General features: G+C 38.5%; 4 protein-coding genes across 4 annotated transcripts; 1 reads left to right on the top strand and 3 right to left on the bottom strand.

The window, feature by feature from the left end:
- The first annotated feature begins 3,628 nt into the window (after positions 1–3,628).
- Positions 3,629–5,583, top strand: LOC138138310 (putative inorganic phosphate cotransporter). The gene is made up of 6 exons (XM_069058147.1): positions 3,629–3,728; positions 3,778–3,914; positions 3,966–4,505; positions 4,553–4,702; positions 4,749–5,126; positions 5,175–5,583. The coding sequence occupies exons 1-6, from the start codon at positions 3,686–3,688 to the stop codon at positions 5,322–5,324; spliced, it is 1,398 nt and encodes a 465-aa protein (XP_068914248.1). The 5' UTR covers positions 3,629–3,685; the 3' UTR covers positions 5,325–5,583.
- On the bottom strand, positions 5,574–7,502 carry LOC138138309 (putative inorganic phosphate cotransporter). Its single transcript, XM_069058145.1, has 7 exons — positions 7,391–7,502; positions 7,201–7,337; positions 6,466–7,155; positions 6,278–6,410; positions 5,979–6,223; positions 5,803–5,926; positions 5,574–5,748 (listed from the first exon to the last, which is right to left on the bottom strand). Exons 1-7 carry the CDS (start codon positions 7,437–7,439, stop codon positions 5,711–5,713), a joined length of 1,416 nt encoding a protein of 471 aa, XP_068914246.1. The 5' UTR covers positions 7,440–7,502; the 3' UTR covers positions 5,574–5,710.
- Positions 7,503–8,836: 1,334 nt separating this feature from the next.
- Positions 8,837–10,825, bottom strand: LOC138138777 (putative inorganic phosphate cotransporter). The gene is made up of 7 exons (XM_069058831.1): positions 10,668–10,825; positions 10,476–10,612; positions 9,741–10,430; positions 9,553–9,685; positions 9,253–9,497; positions 9,078–9,201; positions 8,837–9,026 (listed from the first exon to the last, which is right to left on the bottom strand). The coding sequence occupies exons 1-7, from the start codon at positions 10,714–10,716 to the stop codon at positions 8,983–8,985; spliced, it is 1,422 nt and encodes a 473-aa protein (XP_068914932.1). The 5' UTR covers positions 10,717–10,825; the 3' UTR covers positions 8,837–8,982.
- Positions 10,826–13,564: 2,739 nt separating this feature from the next.
- On the bottom strand, positions 13,565–15,826 carry LOC138138308 (putative inorganic phosphate cotransporter). Its single transcript, XM_069058144.1, has 8 exons — positions 15,769–15,826; positions 15,383–15,458; positions 15,191–15,327; positions 14,459–15,145; positions 14,271–14,403; positions 13,972–14,216; positions 13,794–13,917; positions 13,565–13,742 (listed from the first exon to the last, which is right to left on the bottom strand). Exons 2-8 carry the CDS (start codon positions 15,429–15,431, stop codon positions 13,702–13,704), a joined length of 1,416 nt encoding a protein of 471 aa, XP_068914245.1. The 5' UTR covers positions 15,432–15,458; positions 15,769–15,826; the 3' UTR covers positions 13,565–13,701.
- Positions 15,827–18,687: the final 2,861 nt, after the last annotated feature.

Consider the following 18,687-nt stretch of genomic DNA (forward strand, 5'->3'; position numbering starts at 1 on the left):
CAGTTCACATGAAAGCGGCAAAAATGTAATAACATGGACATGGCCTACTTTGACTACAATCATTTCGAATAACCCTGTTGTACAGTGAGCGGCAAAAGTATGGAATAAATTCCTTAAAAATTAAGCAATTTTTTTTTTTTTTTAATATTTGGACAGGTCAATTTTAGTTTATAAATAGTATATTATGATACAAGTTTATAAGGAAGCCTTTAAAGCACGCGCAAGTGCTTTAAAGGCCCTTATAAACGTGTATCATACGCTATTTTTTATTATACCTGCACTAAAATCTGAAAATTATAACAAAAAAAGTAAATTGAAATACCTTTTCCGAAGTAATCTAGATCGTTGATATAGAAATGGTCAATTGTTGTTGTTTCGTTACTATCATAAATTGTGTATAAATGTCTATTTATCATTGTTCAAAATGTAGGTGAATTTGTTGCTACCTAAGCAACCTTTAAAGCTTTAGTGTTTTAAAGGCCCTTTTTCGCACGCATTTTGTTACGGGGGGACGTCCTCGTCGCCGGGGCGAGGCTCCTAGGGGGGCGAAGCGCCACGGGATGATGGAATCCTCTCGGGGCCACCGAGCGTCTAGGAGCGACGACGGTGGCGAGCTGGAGCGGTCAGACGAGGGGTGGCTAAACGATGGTGCCAGCGCAGGGACCCCTTGTTGACGGCGGCTGGTATGAGGGGTGGCTGGTCGATTGTGCCAGCACAGGGACCCCTCGGTTTGTCGAAGAAGACGATGTCAGGTTTTTATGCGAAGCGAGAGGTGGTTGGGCGATAGTGCCAACCCTAGGGACCTCTCGGTAATAAAAGCTCAAAATGGTTCAGAGTTTTTTTATTACGGCCTCCTTCACGGTCTGATCCGGAGTGAAGGTTCACAGGTTCAGGTTCAAATACATTTATTCAAATTTTTGTGTAATTACATGTCATTATTAATATTGTGTTAAGTGTGAGATAAGGGTGGAGCTGCCGCTGAGGGTGATGGCCTTTTCAGCAGAATGGAAAGAAGAATTTAAATATAATAAAAAAAAGATAAATAAAAAATATGAGTATAAAAATGAATCAAGTGTTATGCAAAAAAAAAAAAAAAAGTTCTATGTTGTGTGACTCTATATAATGCAAGGTATTAGGTGGCTCTATATAATTCTGGGTTTCTGTTCCTGGTCCTGGTCCTGGTCTGGGTCCTGGTCCTGGTCCTGGTCTGGTTCCTGTCCTGGTCCTGGTCCTGTCCTGGTTCTGGTCCTGGTCTGGGTCCTGGTCTGGGTCCTGGTCCTGGGCCTTGGTCGGTTTCGGCGGTGGCTGGGTTCCTCGTTGGTGTCCACTTGGTCTGCGGGGGCTTGGTGACCTGAAACAGATGTTAGTGGGGAAGGTTCACAAAATGAGCCCCATATTTATATGCGCCCGGCTGAGGGCCGAGGCACCAAGGGCGGCTCCTGATTGGTCCGGCCGGAAACTTTGGTGGCGCAGCCGAAAGAAAACCTGTGCCTATAAAGCCTGCGGAACAGCCGCGCGCGCGTACTATAGGACAGGTCTCCTCGTCGACAACACCTCGCCCCGGCCGGCTCACAACAGAAAAGAAACTTAACTATATTTACAAACTTAGCCTAACTTATCTAACTTAACTAACTTAACCTACGTGTTCTTTATTTACATTTATGTACAATATTTACAAAATCGGGACTAAATTCGCGAAGCGCGGTATCAATTTTAGTGTCAAAAACAGGGATTATGATTCAGGTATAATAAAAAATACATGTTTTAGTACCAAAGAAACTCCCAAGCAGTCATTTGTTTTCGAGTTATGACGTCATCGATAGTTTTTTTTAATGGAAACCCCCTATTTTTTTTCATGATTCTGATAGCCCCTTTAATTGTCTAAATGACAATAAAAATTTTGTTATCTTAAATAAGGAAATTTTTGAGAAAAAAAATAATAATGTTGGAAAAAATAAATTTTATAACGAACAAAAACAAGTCAAAAAACCAAGTAGGTAAATCAAACAGTCAAATGTTACTTTCAATTTCATTCGTATGTGTTACTTGTTTTACAGAACGTTTTCGAAAATGATTCATTTAACAGAAACACAACGTATAGACATTTTAATTTTGATTGGGTGCGGTGATAAAACTAGATAAAACTTGCTTATTGTCAACAAGCTAGGGGATGGCAATTCGAGCATTTAATTCCATAATTTTAAGTACTTACTAACACAGTTTTTGACTTGTTTTTGTTCGTTATACAGTTTATTTTTCCCAACTTTATTTTTTTTTCTCAAAAATTTCCTTATGTAAGGTAATAAAATTTTTATACTGTTGTTTAAGCTTGTTTGACACGATGCTAAATTTTGTAGAAAATTTGTTAGAAAATGAGAGAGACCCTCGATCAGGACCAATGAACGATCAGGATCATAGTCTGACTTTGTCAGATCCTGATCGTTCATTGGTCCTCTCTCATTTTCTAACAAAGGAGAACGCACACTTTATATGTAAATCTAAAGACCACTCAAATGGGGATATTACGATATCAATCGACGCGTCTTGAAATGACAAATATTTGATACCATTGCGCCAAAACGCTAACTCTATAAATAAAGCCGCAATCTATAATTGAAAATCAAAAACTTCCATTTACTTTGTATGAGTGTGAAAGAGAGCGGTAGATACGGTTTTCAGGTTAGTTTTGGGGACTCCATAAATAAAGATAGTTATTTACGGGGGCAATTGACTTCTTAAGAGGGTTCACAGTAGGATGTATAATTGCAAAGATGACACTGAACCAGTACAATGCCTTTAAAAGGGAATAGCCGAATCCGTAATCCCCCATAAACTACAAATGACAATTTTATGAAGTGTTCTGACAGAAATCAGTTGGAAAATATTTCAAGTTTTATCGATTTTGTCGCTTTAATCGCAATGATATCGTCATTCGTCATTTCAAGACGCGTGGATTGATATCAAAATATCCCCATTTGAGTGGTCTTTAGAATGACATATAAAGTGTGCGTTCTCCTTTTCTACAAAATTTAGCATCGTGTCATACAGCCTTTAGACAATTATAAGGGCTATCAGAATCAAGAAAAAAAATAGGGGGTTTCCATTTTAAAAAAACTATCGATGACGTCATAACTCGAAAGCAAATGATTGCTTGGAAATTTATTTTGTATTAAAATATGTAATTTTATAAACTAAAATTGACCTGTCCAAAGATTTTTTTGAAAAAAAATTTGTTTAATTTTTTATTAATTTATTCCATACTTTTACCGCTCACTGTATATGCAAATGAAAAACTACTCAACTTTACAAGATAAAAATAATGTTAACAATGTAATATTATGATAGAATTTTGTACTTCCATTTCTACTTCTTTTTTTGATACTCGAAAGCCATCATCAGTAGCTATAGCGTCTCTAAGACCTTACAAAAATATTTTTTTACACTTAACAGAAATCATCAGATGTGATATATCCAGTTTTGTCACTAGGCTAATTTAGATTAGACCTGGATTACTGCAACTCTGCAAAGATTACTGCAATGCTGCAAGGACCATTGGAAAACAATAGTAATCCACTGTAATGACTGTAATTATGACAATTGATAAGATAATGCCATGATGTGAAAGAATCTCACAAACACAACGGTTTGTCTGCAGTGATCCCAACTACCACCTAAGCTGTAAGACATGGCAGATGTTGCAAGAAATCCTGAGACAATTATCAAACCGAGTAAACTCCTTCTGTGTTTAAAAGAAATGTTTGTCATGTCTACTTTTAGAACAACTGGTCGGGGTCAGACATTACCAGTTTGTGTTGATGTCCATTACTTTGTTCATATCTTTCGGCATTCGATCCTCTCTCTCTGTCGCAATAATATCTATGACGGAGGAAACTCCCCCAGATCCGAGCATTCCGGTAAGTACCAAACAAAACTCCCCCTCAGATTGTCCCATCACGTCTCCACAGACTTACCCAGAATGGGATAACACAGACACGATCTTGTCTTCGTTTTTTTGGGGCTACATCCTCACCCAAGTCGGAGCGGGACAGTTGAGTGAATACTTTGGTCCCAAATGGTTTCTAGTAGTGACGATGGTACTAAGTTCCGCTGTTAACATAGCCGTTCCTGGAATGGCTGCAGCTTTGGGGTCCACAGGTGTGATGATTTGTCGCGTAGTCCAAGGTCTAAATCAAGGTTTTCTCTACCCTTCTATTCACAACATGATAAGCAAATGGACTCCTCTGTTTGAGAGATCTACGATTTCGAATTTTGTGTACGGAAGTTCATATTTAGGAATTGCGGTGTCTATGCCTGTGATTGGTGCTATCTGTGGGTCAAAAGTAGGATGGCCAGTAGCTTTCTACGTTTACGGAGGATTGGGAATAGTCTGGGCTATGGTGTTTGCAATTTTTGCCGAAAATTCGCCCCGGATGCACAAAACTATATCCGAAGAAGAAAAGTACTACATCGAAAGCACCAACTCAGTTACGCATCACACAACTAAGGTAAAAGTCTTCAGGTGTGGTTCTTTGTGAGTGTAGAGTTTGTGTAGAAGGTACCAACACCGTGGATCTCCATCCTTACGTCTTTACCAGTCTGGGCAATTGTAGTTACTGGTTGTGCCCAGCACTGGGGAGGATTCACTCTATTCACCGAGATACCAAGCTACATGAGCAGCATGATGAACTTCGACATCAACGACGTACGTTGTTTGATTGTTCTTCCGTCAATAATCTTCCTTCTTGTAGAACAGCCAACTCTCGGCTCTACCTTACCTCGTCCAGTTTTTCTTGGGCGTAGTCACAGCACCTCTGGTTGATCGAATGGTCGAAAAGAAGATCTTCAGTATTACCACCATACGAAAAATTTGCAATTCTTTGGCTTCGTTCCTACCAGGTGCAGCCCTCATCTATCTCGCTTTCCTCGAAGACCTTGACGCAACACTTGTGACAATACTTTTGGTTGTCGCCGTCGGCGCGTCAGCGTTCACTCAATCTGGATACGTGATAAACGTGCTTGATGTGGCCCCGAATCACGCTGGAACTCTTCTAGGAATGGTCAACTGTACAAACAATGTATTTTCGATTTTGGGACCGCTTTCTGTTGGACTGCTAGGCAGTGATAAGGTGAAAGTCAACGAATTAGGGATGTGGGATTCATGCGGATTGTTTTAGAAAGATCCGATATTGTGGAGGACGGTGTTTCTGCTAGCTGCTGGTATTTACATGGGCGGTGGATTGTTTTATGTTCTGTTTACGTCAGCGGAAGTCCAATCTTGGAACGAACCAAAACATAAGGAAAAACAAGTCGAAGAGAATTTATGAAGAAATAAAACAAAAAATAAAAAAGTGCAAATTATATTTCTGCAAGAGATGTCTGTCAAAACTTCACAAGTCAATACTGTTTATACTTGTTTAGCTAAAACATTTATCATTGGCTCTTTAACATATTCTGTGCCGAGGCCAGATGATTGACCTCCATTTTGTTCACTTCTTTTGGGTCAATTTTTATAAGTACAAATGTTACAGCTTCTGGGACAATTTATATACAAAAAAACAAAATAAAGACATAACTTAACAGAAATATTTTTATTTTTCATCTAAAAAATAGATGTATAAGTACATTTCATTTTTAACAAAATATAACTCAATAAATAAATTTGCTGGAAGGAGAATTTTTCCAAAATTTGAGATTTGGATTTTGCAGTTTGCTAGAACTTTTCATTATCTTCTTCCTTGGAACCCTCCACTTTTGTAACAATTTTAAATTAGTACTAAACCAAACTTTGAACAAGGTACTCACTTTTATCGGTTTCGTCGTTCCAAGACTGAACCTCACCAGAAGCATAAACCACATAGAATAAGTCCGTTACCACATAGATCCCTGCCGATATCCAAAAAACGTACCTCCACAAGAGCAGATCGGTCTAAAACAAACATTTTACTCTATGGTCTTGACCAGTGGGTTGGAAACAGTACTTGCTCGTATGGTATAACTTTTATTGCAAGTGGAGCGATTATCGAAACAACGTTAGAAAGACTGTTGGTGATTCCCATGAGAGGTCCAGCGTGATTCGGTGACAAATCGATGTGATTAACGTTATATCCGCTGTAAACTGCCGCATTGAATCCGACAGCGACAACCAAAAGACCAAGAGCAAGGTCCTTCTGGGAGGAATCGACGAATCCGAGACACACCAAAGCTATAGCAGGTATGATCAAACCTGTAACTCCTTGGTGAGTGTTTTTGTACTAAGCTGCAAAACAATTGTCTCTACCAATACTGTTGAAGATTTTCCTGACGTTTCCTATCGAAAGGTAGTGCCTGACGATAAGAAAGTCTGCCAAAGGACTGAAGAAGAAGCTCAGGATCCACAAGACGAAGTAGGGCAAGGCTGAGAGAAGACTGTTCTGTTGGATGGAGACAAGAATTGGTAAAACTGGACGGACACAGTCGCAGACTCACATCTTTGATGTCGTACTTCATGATGTCACTCATGTACGACGGAATCTCAGTCATCAGAGTCCAAAATCCCCAGTTTTGGCCACAGTGCGTGACGAAGATCGCGATGAAAGGCATAGAAGTAGCGATTGACAACCACGGAGTTGGTAACTCCTTTTTGTCTTCGTCGCTCGTATTTCCTCCGCCTTTTATGTATTCCCTTTCTTCATCCGAAATCCGTCCGTGTTTGGCTGGACTGTCAGCACCGAGCAACGCCCACAGCACTGACCACCCAATCCCAAGTCCTCCGTACAAATAGAACGCAGTGGGCCACCCAGTCGACGAATTCGCGATAACTCCAGTCACGGGAAGCGAAATCACAATTCCCAAAGGACCCCCAGTGTAGACAAAACTAACAACTTTAGATCTCTCAGGAAGCGGCGTCCACTTTCCGAGCAACGTGTGGACCGAAGGGAAGAGAAATCCTTGATTCAGCCCTTGGATGACGCGACAAGCGATCACTCCACCTTCTCCAGCACTGGAAGCCATCACCGGGATCAAGATGGTGAAGAGGGAGTTGATGAACATGGTCACTGCGAGGAACCATTTAGGACCGAATCTTTTTACAAGTTGTCCGGCGCCGATCTGGGGGATGACGTAGCCCCAAAAGAACGCCGAAAGAATCGTTTCTTTTTCTGTCCACTCGGGATAAGTCTAAAAGTGGGGGTGAGTTGCGTCCAGAGATGCGACAAGACTTACAGGAATGCTGGGATCGGGAGGGTCAGTTTCCATCATCGCAATGATCCCAACAGACATGTTGGTACGGATTCCGAACGCCACCACTGCTGATAAGAAGAGGAGGAGGAACTGGACGTGGCGCAGCCCCAACCATCTTCCTAAATTAAAAAAAAAATTAAATCTGACAGTACTGTGACAGTGGTGTACGTACTCGGTTTTGGTGGTTCTTCTGTTGGTCTTTCCACGTCCGAAACTGTCATAATGGAGATTTTACACGCGCTCTGGTACTGAAACTTTCAAGAGTCCTATAACAATCACGATAATCGATAAGTTAATCTGTGTCACTGTTATCTTTATTGTTTGATCGATGTCCTTGAACACAAATTAACCTTAGATAAAAATCGGTCACTAACTTTCTCACTAGTTGTCAGTACCTGCTAGTCGTACTAGTTTTTAGACATTTTGCAGAGACTTTACAAGGATTTGTATCATTCACTCCATAACGTGTTCTGACCGGTTTTGTCTAGTACTTGTCAAATTAAAACCACGGATTTTAAGTGTCGGGAATTATCAATTTTGCAAAATTAAAGTTACTCCGATATGGCAGGACTGGTGGCGGCAACTTAGTCAAAGGAAAGGATACATCTTTCATTCCCCCCCGAAGGGGGGGGCGGTCTGCTGAGGCTTTCCAGAGCCTTTTCCGTCACACTGACGGGAAGATTCGGGATGGCTACGGTGAGGATGGGTGCGGAAGGAAGGTGGTAGGTACTTAGAGATTGATACTGACCCAGCATTCGCCTTATCTGTGATATGAAATATACCACGATGTGATGGTGTGTCAAACCTCTGAAAAAAAAACCCACACCTGGTCGGGCGGCACCGGGGTTGGCACCCGGGACCTCCATAATGTAAAGTGGCGCGCTAAGCGCTTGGCCACAGTACTCGGTGACTTAGTCAAATAACGAGGATCTTATTATATTTCTCTGGTGGTGATGAAGCAAACTCTGAAGGTAGTTTTTTATTTATTTAACTTCTTTATTAAAAACCCTTGTATTCTTTTTTATTACTAAACACTCATAATGATCCAAGACAAAAATGAGGGAAAAAGGTCAGAGTCTCAAGTCATTTATAGTTCAGCATATACGTACACATTTTTTTGGCGCGAAAGCCTCAAAGCGATTTTTTAATAATTTCATGACACTGTCTTCAACAGAGTTGGCAGAGATCATTTCAAAAAGATTCGATATTGTGGAAGAAATTGTTTCTCTTTTCTACACAAGATCTACCCAGGTTTTTCGATATTTGAAAAGAAAGAATGGTATTTGTCAATGTTTTGCAAAAATATGATCAAAAAGAAAAGAGTACGGATTAGATTTCTAGATAGTCGGATGCCATCATAGAACAAAGGCAATGGAAAAAGAAGAATAAGAAGAAGAAGAAGAATAAGAAGAAGGATTAGATTTCTGCACGACAGATTGCCAAAGCCTTAGAAACTGTAGAAACAAAGTCGACAATTTTTAGATTTGTTTCAAGAGAATTTGTGCAAACTAAAAAGGAGTAACTTCTCTCTTGCTTGGTCTTGCGCATTTCTTCTGAATTTGCAGGTTCTGCAGGAACGTTTTATCTTCTCTGACAATTTATATTAAAAACACAAGACTGCCACTTATATACAAAATCCTTTTTATTTTTTTAATAAAACAATCGTATAGGTCAATGTCATTATTATTATAATTAGATATAACTCAATAAATAAATATGCTAGAAATATAATTTCTCCAAAAATTTGGATTTGGATTTTTCAGTCTAGTAGAATCTTTCATTATCCTCTTCTATGGAATTTTCCACTCCTATAATGACTTAGAATTAGTGCTAAATCTAAATTTGAACAAGGTACTCACTTTGTTCGCTTAAATCATTCCAAGGCTGAACCTCACCAGAAGCGTAAACCACATAGAATAAATCCGTTACCACATAGATTCCTGCAGCTATGCAAAAAACGTACCTCCACAAAATCGGATCGGTCTAAAACAAACATTTTACTCTATGGTCTTGACCAATAGGCAGAAACAGTACTTGTTCGTATGGTATAACTTTGATTGCAAGTGGAGCGAGTATCGAAACAACGTTGGAAAGACTGTTGGTGATTCCCATGAGGGGTCCGGCGTGGTTCGGTGACAAATCGATGTGATTAACGTTAAATCCACTGTAAACTGCCGCGTTGAATCCAACAGTGATGACCAGAAGTGCAAGAGCAAGGTCCTTCTGAGAGGAGTCCACGAAAGCTAGAGCCACCAAAGTTATGGCTGGTACCATCAGACCTGAAACAACATGGTGAGTGTTTTTGTATCAAAACTACAATACAATTGTCTCTACCGATGCTGTTGAAGATTTTTCTCACGTTTCCTATCGAAAGGTAGTGCCTGACGATAAGAAAGTCTGCCAAAGGACTGAAGAAGAAGCTCAGTATCCACAAGACGAAGTAGGGCAAAGCTGAGAGAAGACTGTTCTGTTGGGTGGAGACAAAAATGGATAAAACTGGACAGACACAGTCGCAGACTTACATCTTTGATGTCGTACTTCATGATGTCACTCATGTATGAGGGAATCTCAGTCATCAGAGTCCAAAATCCCCAGTTTTGGCCACAGTGCGTGACGAAGATAGCAATGAAAGGCATTGACGTAGCGATTGACAACCACGGAGTCGGTAACTCCTTTTGTTCTCCATCAGTCGTGTTCCCACCGCCTTTTATGTATTCTTTTTCTTCATCTGAAATCCGTCCGTGCTTGGCTGGACTGTCAGCACCGAGCAACGCCCACAGCACTGACCACCCTATGCCAAGCCCCCCGTACAAATAGAACGCAGTGGGCCACCCAATGGACGAATTCGCGATAACTCCAGTCACCGGAAGAGAAATCACAGTTCCCAAAGGACCTCCGGTGTAGACAAAACTAGCAACTTTAGATCTCTCAGGAAGCGGTGTCCACTTTCCGAGCAACGTGTGAACCGAAGGATAGAGAAATCCTTGATTCAGTCCTTGGATGACGCGACAAGCGATCACTCCACCTTCTCCAGCACTCGAAGCCATCACCGGGATCAAGAGAGTGAAGAGAGAGTTGATGAACATGGTGACGGCGAGGAACCACTTGGGTCCGAATTTTTTCACAAGTTGTCCAGCGCCGATCTGGGGGATGACGTAGCCCCAAAAGAACGCCGAAAGGATCGTTTCTTTTTCTGTCCAGTCGGGATAAGTCTAAAAGTGGTGGTGAGTTGGGTCCAGAGATGCGACAAGACTTACAGGAATGCTGGGATCAGGAGGGTCGGTTTCCATCATGGCTATAATCCCGACAGACATGTTGGTACGTATCCCGTAGGCGACAACGACTGACAAGAAGAGGAGGAAGAATTGGAGGTGGCGTACTCCCAACCATCTCCCTACATTGCAGTAAATCAATAAAATCTGGCAGTTCTGTGACAGTATTCTACTCACTCGGTTTTGCTGTGTCTTCGTTTGATTGTTCTACATCGAGGACTGTCATGGTGGAGGTTTTAGGCACACTCAGGTACTGAATGTTTTAAGTGTGTCACGTTTCATATAACAATCAAATTTGCGATAACTCAATCTGTATCTCAAAGTTGCATTTTTGTCTGATGCCCTTGAATAAGAATCCACTTCATGTAGAATATCAGTCATTAACTTATCCTGTTGACATCAGTACTATTAGTACTAAAGGGCCTTCAAGTAAATTTATATTTAGAACAACCTATGGAAATTCAATTGTTTGCAACATTTTTCCAGCGTAGAAAGTGACACAAGAAACGTCTGACATTTTAACGAAATAAAATTAGGTTAGAAAATATTTTTAATTTTTGTTGTGCATTCTCCCTATTCCCCCTCCATGGAATATGACAATATGAAATTGGGAAAAAGCTTACTATGTAACCTGTGTAACTCCGGAGAATAATTGGTTACCTACAAAAATTACTTTACACTGTTAACAGAATTAGAATGTCGCCTACGCCTACTCTAAATATGTATTTATTTGAAGGCCCGATAGCACCGTTTTGCTACAGGTTCACACATATTTTTATTATTGGTTCCATTGTTTGATCTAATCAATTTCGTTTACCACTTGTCACAACAAGGTCAAGGATTTTGAACACACTCGTTGAGAATTATCATTTTTGCAAAAATAAATCTTACCTAAATATTTTAGGACTGGTGGCAACGACATTTTAATCACAAAGTAAACCAGTACTAATTTTTGGACGATTTCGTAGCACTATGTGCAGATCATTTTTACATTAATTGATGTCCAAATGAGGAAAAAATAAAGTGATGAAGCGAAAGAAGAGGAAGAGTAATTTTAAATTATGACCAAACTGTAACAACTTGGAGACGCAGTTTTGAAAGTGGTGAATAGTGTTTCCGAATGTTTTCGAAAGATAAAATAAAACAAGGAAAAGTACTGATTTAGTTTCAAAACTTGAGAAATCAAGTTGACAGACTTTTTACTTAGATCATTTCTCATTGCTCCTTCTACAGAAGGTGTGCAGAGCGAGACAAATGACGATGAGCATTCCTTCTGGTTCTACATACAGAGTGTCCCAGAGTGGCGAAAAAGCTCCATAACTTGTTTGTTATTAAAGATATCAACTTTTACTTTTTTTCTAGATGATAGCTACGCTTCTACTGCATGTTCGGAAAATAATGCGCTATATATACAGAGTGTCCCAATATTATAAAAAACACTAAAGTTATGTTTTTTTAAACGGAACCTACCCAGTTTGATTTTATTTTTGAATTCTATGCTAAATTATGAATCAAATTTATACAGGTCGTTTTTACTTATCTGTCATCGTTTTTGATCAGTGGCTCTTTTTTTACCAGAATTTCGAATTGCAGGGGTCCCTTCGAAAATTCGTACCTTCAAAATCATTGCACATAAATTAAGATGACTGACGCTCTTTGATTTCTGAATGTTTGGCGCATCTGCTGAGTGTTTACTCAACAACCTGCTCAGTCGCATATGCCTACTGCGATTTTTTAGACATAACGAACTAAAAATGTCAAAAACTCATTTTTTTAAAATGGCAGTCCGTATTTATTATTTATTACACTGGTCGAAAGCTTTTTTGACAAACTTTTGAACAATATAAGGTTTGTATAGTCGAATCTGAAAATCTAGGGTGCTATCCTAAAATCGCTAAATTTGCTGCAATTTTTCCGTTAAAAAGACAATACAAAAATCTAGTAGGCCTAATAAAAGATAATCACACAATATGGTCACTCCATAAAGATGAATCAACTAACAAAACAGTGTTTAACAATTAAACATTTAATTATTTTAGTGATTTTTAATGATTTTAAGATAGCACCCTAGATTTTCACATTCGACTATCCAAACCTAATACCGTTGGAAAGCTTGTCAAAAAAGCTTTCGACCACTGTAATAATAAATGTGGGGTGCCATTTGAAAAAAATGAGTTTTTGACATTTTTAGTTTGTTATATTTAAAAAATCGCAGTAGGCATATGCGACTAAGCACGTTATTGAATAAACACTTAGCAGATGCGGCAAACATTCAGGAATCAAACAGCGTCATTTATTTTAATTTATGTGCAACTATTTGGAAGGTATGAATTTTCGAAGGGACCCCTGCAATTCGGAATTCTGGTAAAAAAAGCGCCACTGATTAAAAACTACATAGTTTGGCAGATAAGTAAAAACGACCTGTGTAGATTTGGTTCACAATTTAGCATAGAATCCAAAAATGAAATCAAACTGGGTAGGTTTCATTTAAAAAAACATAACTTTAGTGTTTTCATAATATTGGGACAGCCTGTATACAGGGCAAGTCACATAAGGCTTATTTCTTAATTTATTTTGTACGCAACCAAAAATACTAATGACGCTGACTACTTGATACCATTTATAATGTGATTTAATTTAGTAATCAACGTAGGTATGTAATTTGGCTAAAAATGTCACAATGACGTTTTCCTGTTCTAATTAATGAAATCAAAAATTAAATTCATCAACTGTCATTTTGACATTTTTAGCCAAATTACATACCTACGTGGATTACAAAATAAAATCAGATTATAAATGGTATCAAGTTGTCAGCGTAATTAGTATTCTTGGTTGCGTACAAAATAAATTCAGAAATAAACCTTATGTGACTTGCCCTGTATATACCGCAATATTTTCCGAATATGCAATAGAAGCGTAGTTATCATCTAGAAAAAAGAAAAAGTTGATATCTTTAATAACACACAAGTTGTGGAGCCTTTTTGCAACTCTGGGACATCCTGTATGTACCAACTTTCCACTTTCTCCTACCACTTGTAAAAAGATATATCAATTAAAAAACGATAGCTCTCTAGTTATTTATGAAAATCTTTTTTATTTTTCATCTCTAAAATAGATGTAGAAGTCAATATCATTTATAATGAAATATTAATAAATAAATATGTATGCAGGAAATAGAGTTTTTCCAAATTTGAGTTTTGGATTTTACATGCTAGTGATCCTTTCCTTCCCCTTCTTTGGAACTCTCCTCTTCTATGAAGACTTTGAATTAGTGCTAAATCAAAATTTGAACGAGGTACTTACTTTTACCAGTTTCGTCGTTCCAAGGCTGAACCTCACCAGAAGCGTAAATCACATAGAATAAATCCGTTACCACATAGATTCCTGCAGCTATGCAAAAAACGTACCTCCACAAAATCGGATCGGTCTAAAACAAACATTTTACTCTTTGGTCTTGACCAATTAATGGACGCAACAGTACCACTTCGTATGGTATGACTTTGATTACAAGCGGAGCAATAATAGAAAACACATTAGAAAGACTGTTTGTGATTCCCATGAGAGTTCCAGCGTGATTCGGTGACAAATCAATGTGATTGACGTTAAAACCACTGAAAATTGCCGCGTTGAATCCAACAGCGACGACCAGAAGACCAAGAGCTAGGTCCTTCTGAGAGGAATCGACGAAACCTAGACACACCAAAGCTATAGCTGGTATGATCAAACCTGAAACTCTACGGTGAGTATTTTTGTACTAGGTTGCACAACAATTGTCTCTACCGATGCTGTTGAACACCTTCCTCGTGTTTCCTATCGAGAGGTAGTGCCTGACGATAAGAAAGTCTGCCAAAGGGCTGAAGATGAAGCTCAGGATCCACAAGACGAAGTAGGGCAAGGCCGAGAGAAGACTGTTCTGTTGGGTGGAGACAAAAATCGGTACAACTGGACTGGCACATTCCCAGACTTACATCTTTGATGTCGTACTTCATTATGTCACTCATGTACGACGGAATCTCAGTCATCAGAGTCCAAAATCCCCAGTTTTGGCCACAGTGCGTGACGAAGATAGCAATGAAAGGCATTGACGTAGCGATTGACAACCACGGAGTCGGTAACTCCTTTTTCTCCTCACCGCTAGTGTTTCCACCTTCTATGTATTGTCTTTCTTCTTCTGAAATCCGTCCGTGTTTGGTTGGACTGTCAGCACCGAGCAACGCCCACAGCACTGACCAGCCTATCCCAAGTCCCCCGTACAAATAGAACGCAGTGGGCCACCCAATCGACGAATTCGCGATAACTCCAGTCACGGGAAGAGATATCACAGTTCCTAAAGGACCTCCGGTGTAGACAAAACTGGCAACTTGAGATCTCTCAGGAAGTGGCGTCCACTTTCCGAGCAACATGTGGATCGAAGGGAAGAGAAATCCTTGATTCAGTCCTTGGATGACGCGACAAGCGATCACTCCACCTTCTCCAGCACTCGAAGCCATCACCGGGATCAAGATGGTGAAGAGAGAGTTGATGAACATGGTGACGGTGAGAAACCATTTGGGACCGAATCTTTTTACAAGTTGTCCGGCGCCGATCTGGGGGATGACGTAGCCCCAAAAGAACGCCGAAAGGATCGTTTCTTTTTCTGTCCACTCGGGATAAGTCTAAAAGTGGTGGTGAGTTGCGTCCAGAGATGCGACAAGACTTACAGGAATGCTGGGATCAGGAGGGTCCGCTTCCATCATCGCTATAATCCCAACGGACATGTTGGTACGTATTCCGTACGCCACGATCGTCGACAAGAAGAGGAGGAAGAACTGGACGTGGCGCAGCCCCAACCATCTCTCTAAATTGCAACAGATTAATCAAAGTTGTATAAACTGTGACAGTGTTGTATTAACTAGGTTTTGTTGTCTCTTCTGTTGATCTTTCCACATCCAAAACTGTCATGGTGAAAGGTTTGGGCCCGCTCGAATACTGAAAGATTCCAAAGACTCACATTTTTTATAACGATCGAATTTTCGATAAGATAATCTGTGTAATAGAACTGCAATTTTGGTTGTTGTTCTCGAAGAATAATCCACTTCTGATAAAACAATCTCTCATTAGTTCATCCAGTTGTCGTCAGTACTATTCCTACTAGTAAGAATTTTTACCAGGATTCACAAATGTATTTGTCTTATTTACTCCATTGTTTGATCTAATCAATTTTCTTTGTCATTTGTCACATCAAAGCCACGGGCTTTAAACGTGTCGATGGGAATTATCAGATTTGAACGGAACTTACCCAGGTCAGGTAAGATTGCTGGCGTCGAGGTCTCAGCCGAACTAATTGAGACTCACATATTTTTTTCTTTTACGGTAGGTCTTGCTAAGTAGAGATGATGAATAGAAAAAACATTTACTTCAAGGTGATAAGTGATCATATCAATAACAACTTAAGCATTTACAATTTTTTTTATTATATTTAATTCCCTCATTATAAACTCTGCGACTTTAGCAGACGTGATAATGATCTAAATTTAAAAAAAAACTCTTAATTCGTTTATGACCCATGAGAAGTGTACTGACTTTTTAAGGAAGCGTTTTTCAAAAAGCAGTTTTTACAAAGCTTGCAACAATGTAATGGAAACAGTGACAGTGATCTACAGGTTCATTATAAATGATTGTCCCATCGCAGTGGGCGTTGACGGCGTAGTTGAATGTGCCGCAAGCCTCATAACATGGATGAGACTTGTGGCGGTAATAGAAATCTGCCTACTAGTTTGTCTGACGTTGTGAGGCTGCCGGCACATCCAAAATTTGCGATGGGACAATCATTTATAATGACCCTATATATATTGGTACCAGATGTAATATACAGTGCGTCCTAAAAAACGCCGCAAGCCATATCTCCATTATTTAAGGCTCGATTTAAATAAAACAAAAACTGTAATCAATTAATTTAAAAACACTATAAGCACAATATAGACTAATTATTTTTCAAAAAATCATTCAAGGTCAGATGAATGTCAACTTTGTTTTTTCAAATAGCTTAGTAATTTTTTTATTCCGATTTTGAAAGAGATAATTTTTCTGAATCCAACGATATGCCACATGATAGAATGCATTTAACAGTAGAGGTATTTTCATATTTAGTGGCGGAAACAAAAGACTGAGAAATGTCACAAAATTGTATTGTCAGTGTCAAATTTCTCATAAACGCCGTAAAAAGGAATGTCTCGGTAAATTTAAATTTTCGCTAAATAGATTGAAAAAATAAATTCTCAGGAAACCAATTTTTGTCAGTGGTTCAAAAGGAAAAGTTATTCTCATATAATCAAACGTATTACAAATTATGTCTCTAGTTCGACGATGAATAACTTTCTTATTGCCAATTTGCTGCATTTCTGTCGAAATCACGAACGTCTTTGAGAAATTTGACACTGACAATATAAATTTGTGACATTTCTCAGTCTTTTGTTTCCGCCATCAAATATGAAAATATCTCTAACCGCGAAAATAAATAAATAAAATAGCATTATTGGAAATTTTTTCTTCGAAAAAAATCAGATATACTATGAAAAACAATCCTAAACGCAATAACAATACTTTCTGACAATTAAAAAAAAAAATGACAGAACGTGTAATAAATATTGCGTTTAGGATTGTTTTCCATAGTATACTTGATTTTTTTCGAACAAAAAATTTCCAATAATGCTATTTTATTTATTTATTGTTTTCAACTGTCATAAATTCTCATTTTTCAACTTTGCAAACTGCCTCCTAACTGCTCTAAAGCAAAAAATAGCAGATAACTAACCGTTGCCCTAGACAACACATTCAAAGTGCCATTTCTTGAAAAATTTGTCAAAACTGTCAAAAGCAAATGCGAAATCATTTTTAAAAGATTTGGAAGCTTTAGGGACGTCGTTTCAAACAATAAAAGTTTGTATGCAACACGTTTCTGTGCAAATTGGGCTTTTCTAATTGCCCTCGAGGCCTTAAAATCCTCGCTACGCTCGTGTTTTAATCTTGTTCCTCGGGCAATTAGAAAAGCCCAATTTACACAGAAACTCGTTGCATAAATAACTATTAGTTGTTCTAACATGTGGCATATCGTTGGATTCAGAAAAATAATCTCTTTCAAAATCAGAATACAAAAATATACCAAGCCATTTGAAAAAACAAAGTTGAGTATCATCTGACCTTGAATGACTTTTTGAAAAAAAAAAACAATTATCTACATCGTGCCTATAGTGTTATAGTTAAAATGATTGATTCCAGTTTTTGTTTTATTTAAATCGAGCAATAAATAACGGAGATATGGCTTGCAGCGTTTTTTAGGACGCACTCTGTATACAGCGTGATCAAAAAGGACTGTTTGAATTGGCAGTACAGATTTTTGCTTTTACTTTTTACTTATTTTCGAATAATTCGATAATCAAATTATTGGTTCTGTATATTTGAAGTTGTTTCTTTGTACCGTTGGTTTTTATACATACCTACCTACATAACCTACAATTTTGTCGGTGTTGATTTCATGTCAAATATTTGTCAAAAGACGTATCCGGTTGTAGTATTGCAAACAGCTGAATAACAAAACGCTCTTAATTGTATTGCCAACTTAAACAGTCCTTTTTGATCACCCGGTATATTCTTTTTTTTTTATTCAGTTGTCAGTGTCAAATTTTTTGGAAGACAATAGTTTTTTGTAATAAACTACACTTGCAGTTTAAACAATGAAGAAAACGTTTATTAAAAAGAAAAACTGTCAATCATCGTCAGACTCTGACCAATCACCACGCAAATGACAGTTATGGGTAATGACAGCGCTGATGACCTTGAACGACTCGACGCATTGTGAAATGCATTATTTGCTACTTTCAATTCCTCATACCAACTTGACAACACTTTGACAGCTGATTTTAAAAAATCACTTTAGAAACATTTTCGTTACCCCTTCAATCACCTGATTTGTCTCCTATTGGAAACGTTTGGTTTTTTAATCGAGATTAAGAGGTCCAAATTATTTTAACACGATAATATATTGACGAAATTTTCCGTCTACTAAACGTGTATAGGGTCACTTGAAACACAGATAACTCAATAATTGGAACAATTAATTTGTAATTTCTTATCAGTTTTAATTATGAAATCATAACATTCATAATTAGAGTACAAACAGTACAGAGTGCTCAAATGCCACATCTATAACAATTTTTCT

Source organism: Tenebrio molitor, chromosome 9 (assembly GCF_963966145.1).
Source record: "Tenebrio molitor chromosome 9, icTenMoli1.1, whole genome shotgun sequence".
Lineage (NCBI taxonomy): Eukaryota > Metazoa > Arthropoda > Insecta > Coleoptera > Tenebrionidae > Tenebrio > Tenebrio molitor.

What these genes read in the sequence shown, in the direction of transcription:
- LOC138138310 (XM_069058147.1), top strand. Translation starts at nt 3,686, where the DNA reads ATGGCAGATGTTGCAAGAAATCCTGAGACAATTATCAAACCGA. An exon ending in CCCCAGATCCGAGCATTCCG is followed by an intron (nt 3,915 to 3,965) that starts GTAAGTACCAAA and finishes ACGTCTCCACAG; the next exon opens with ACTTACCCAGAATGGGATAA. An exon ending in GACTGCTAGGCAGTGATAAG is followed by an intron (nt 5,127 to 5,174) that starts GTGAAAGTCAAC and finishes GGATTGTTTTAG; the next exon opens with AAAGATCCGATATTGTGGAG.
- LOC138138309 (XM_069058145.1), bottom strand. Translation starts at nt 7,439, where the DNA reads ATGACAGTTTCGGACGTGGAAAGACCAACAGAAGAACCACCAAAACCG. An exon ending in CTCCCGATCCCAGCATTCCT is followed by an intron (nt 7,156 to 7,200) that starts GTAAGTCTTGTC and finishes CCCCACTTTTAG; the next exon opens with ACTTATCCCGAGTGGACAGA. An exon ending in TGAAGTACGACATCAAAGAT is followed by an intron (nt 6,411 to 6,465) that starts GTGAGTCTGCGA and finishes TCCATCCAACAG; the next exon opens with AACAGTCTTCTCTCAGCCTT.
- LOC138138777 (XM_069058831.1), bottom strand. Translation starts at nt 10,716, where the DNA reads ATGACAGTCCTCGATGTAGAACAATCAAACGAAGACACAGCAAAACCG. An exon ending in TGAAGTACGACATCAAAGAT is followed by an intron (nt 9,686 to 9,740) that starts GTAAGTCTGCGA and finishes TCCACCCAACAG; the next exon opens with AACAGTCTTCTCTCAGCTTT. An exon ending in GAATGATTTAAGCGAACAAA is followed by an intron (nt 9,027 to 9,077) that starts GTGAGTACCTTG and finishes AAGTCATTATAG; the next exon opens with GAGTGGAAAATTCCATAGAA.
- LOC138138308 (XM_069058144.1), bottom strand. Translation starts at nt 15,431, where the DNA reads ATGACAGTTTTGGATGTGGAAAGATCAACAGAAGAGACAACAAAACCT. An exon ending in GAAGGTGTTCAACAGCATCG is followed by an intron (nt 14,217 to 14,270) that starts GTAGAGACAATT and finishes GTAGAGTTTCAG; the next exon opens with GTTTGATCATACCAGCTATA. An exon ending in GAACGACGAAACTGGTAAAA is followed by an intron (nt 13,743 to 13,793) that starts GTAAGTACCTCG and finishes AAGTCTTCATAG; the next exon opens with AAGAGGAGAGTTCCAAAGAA.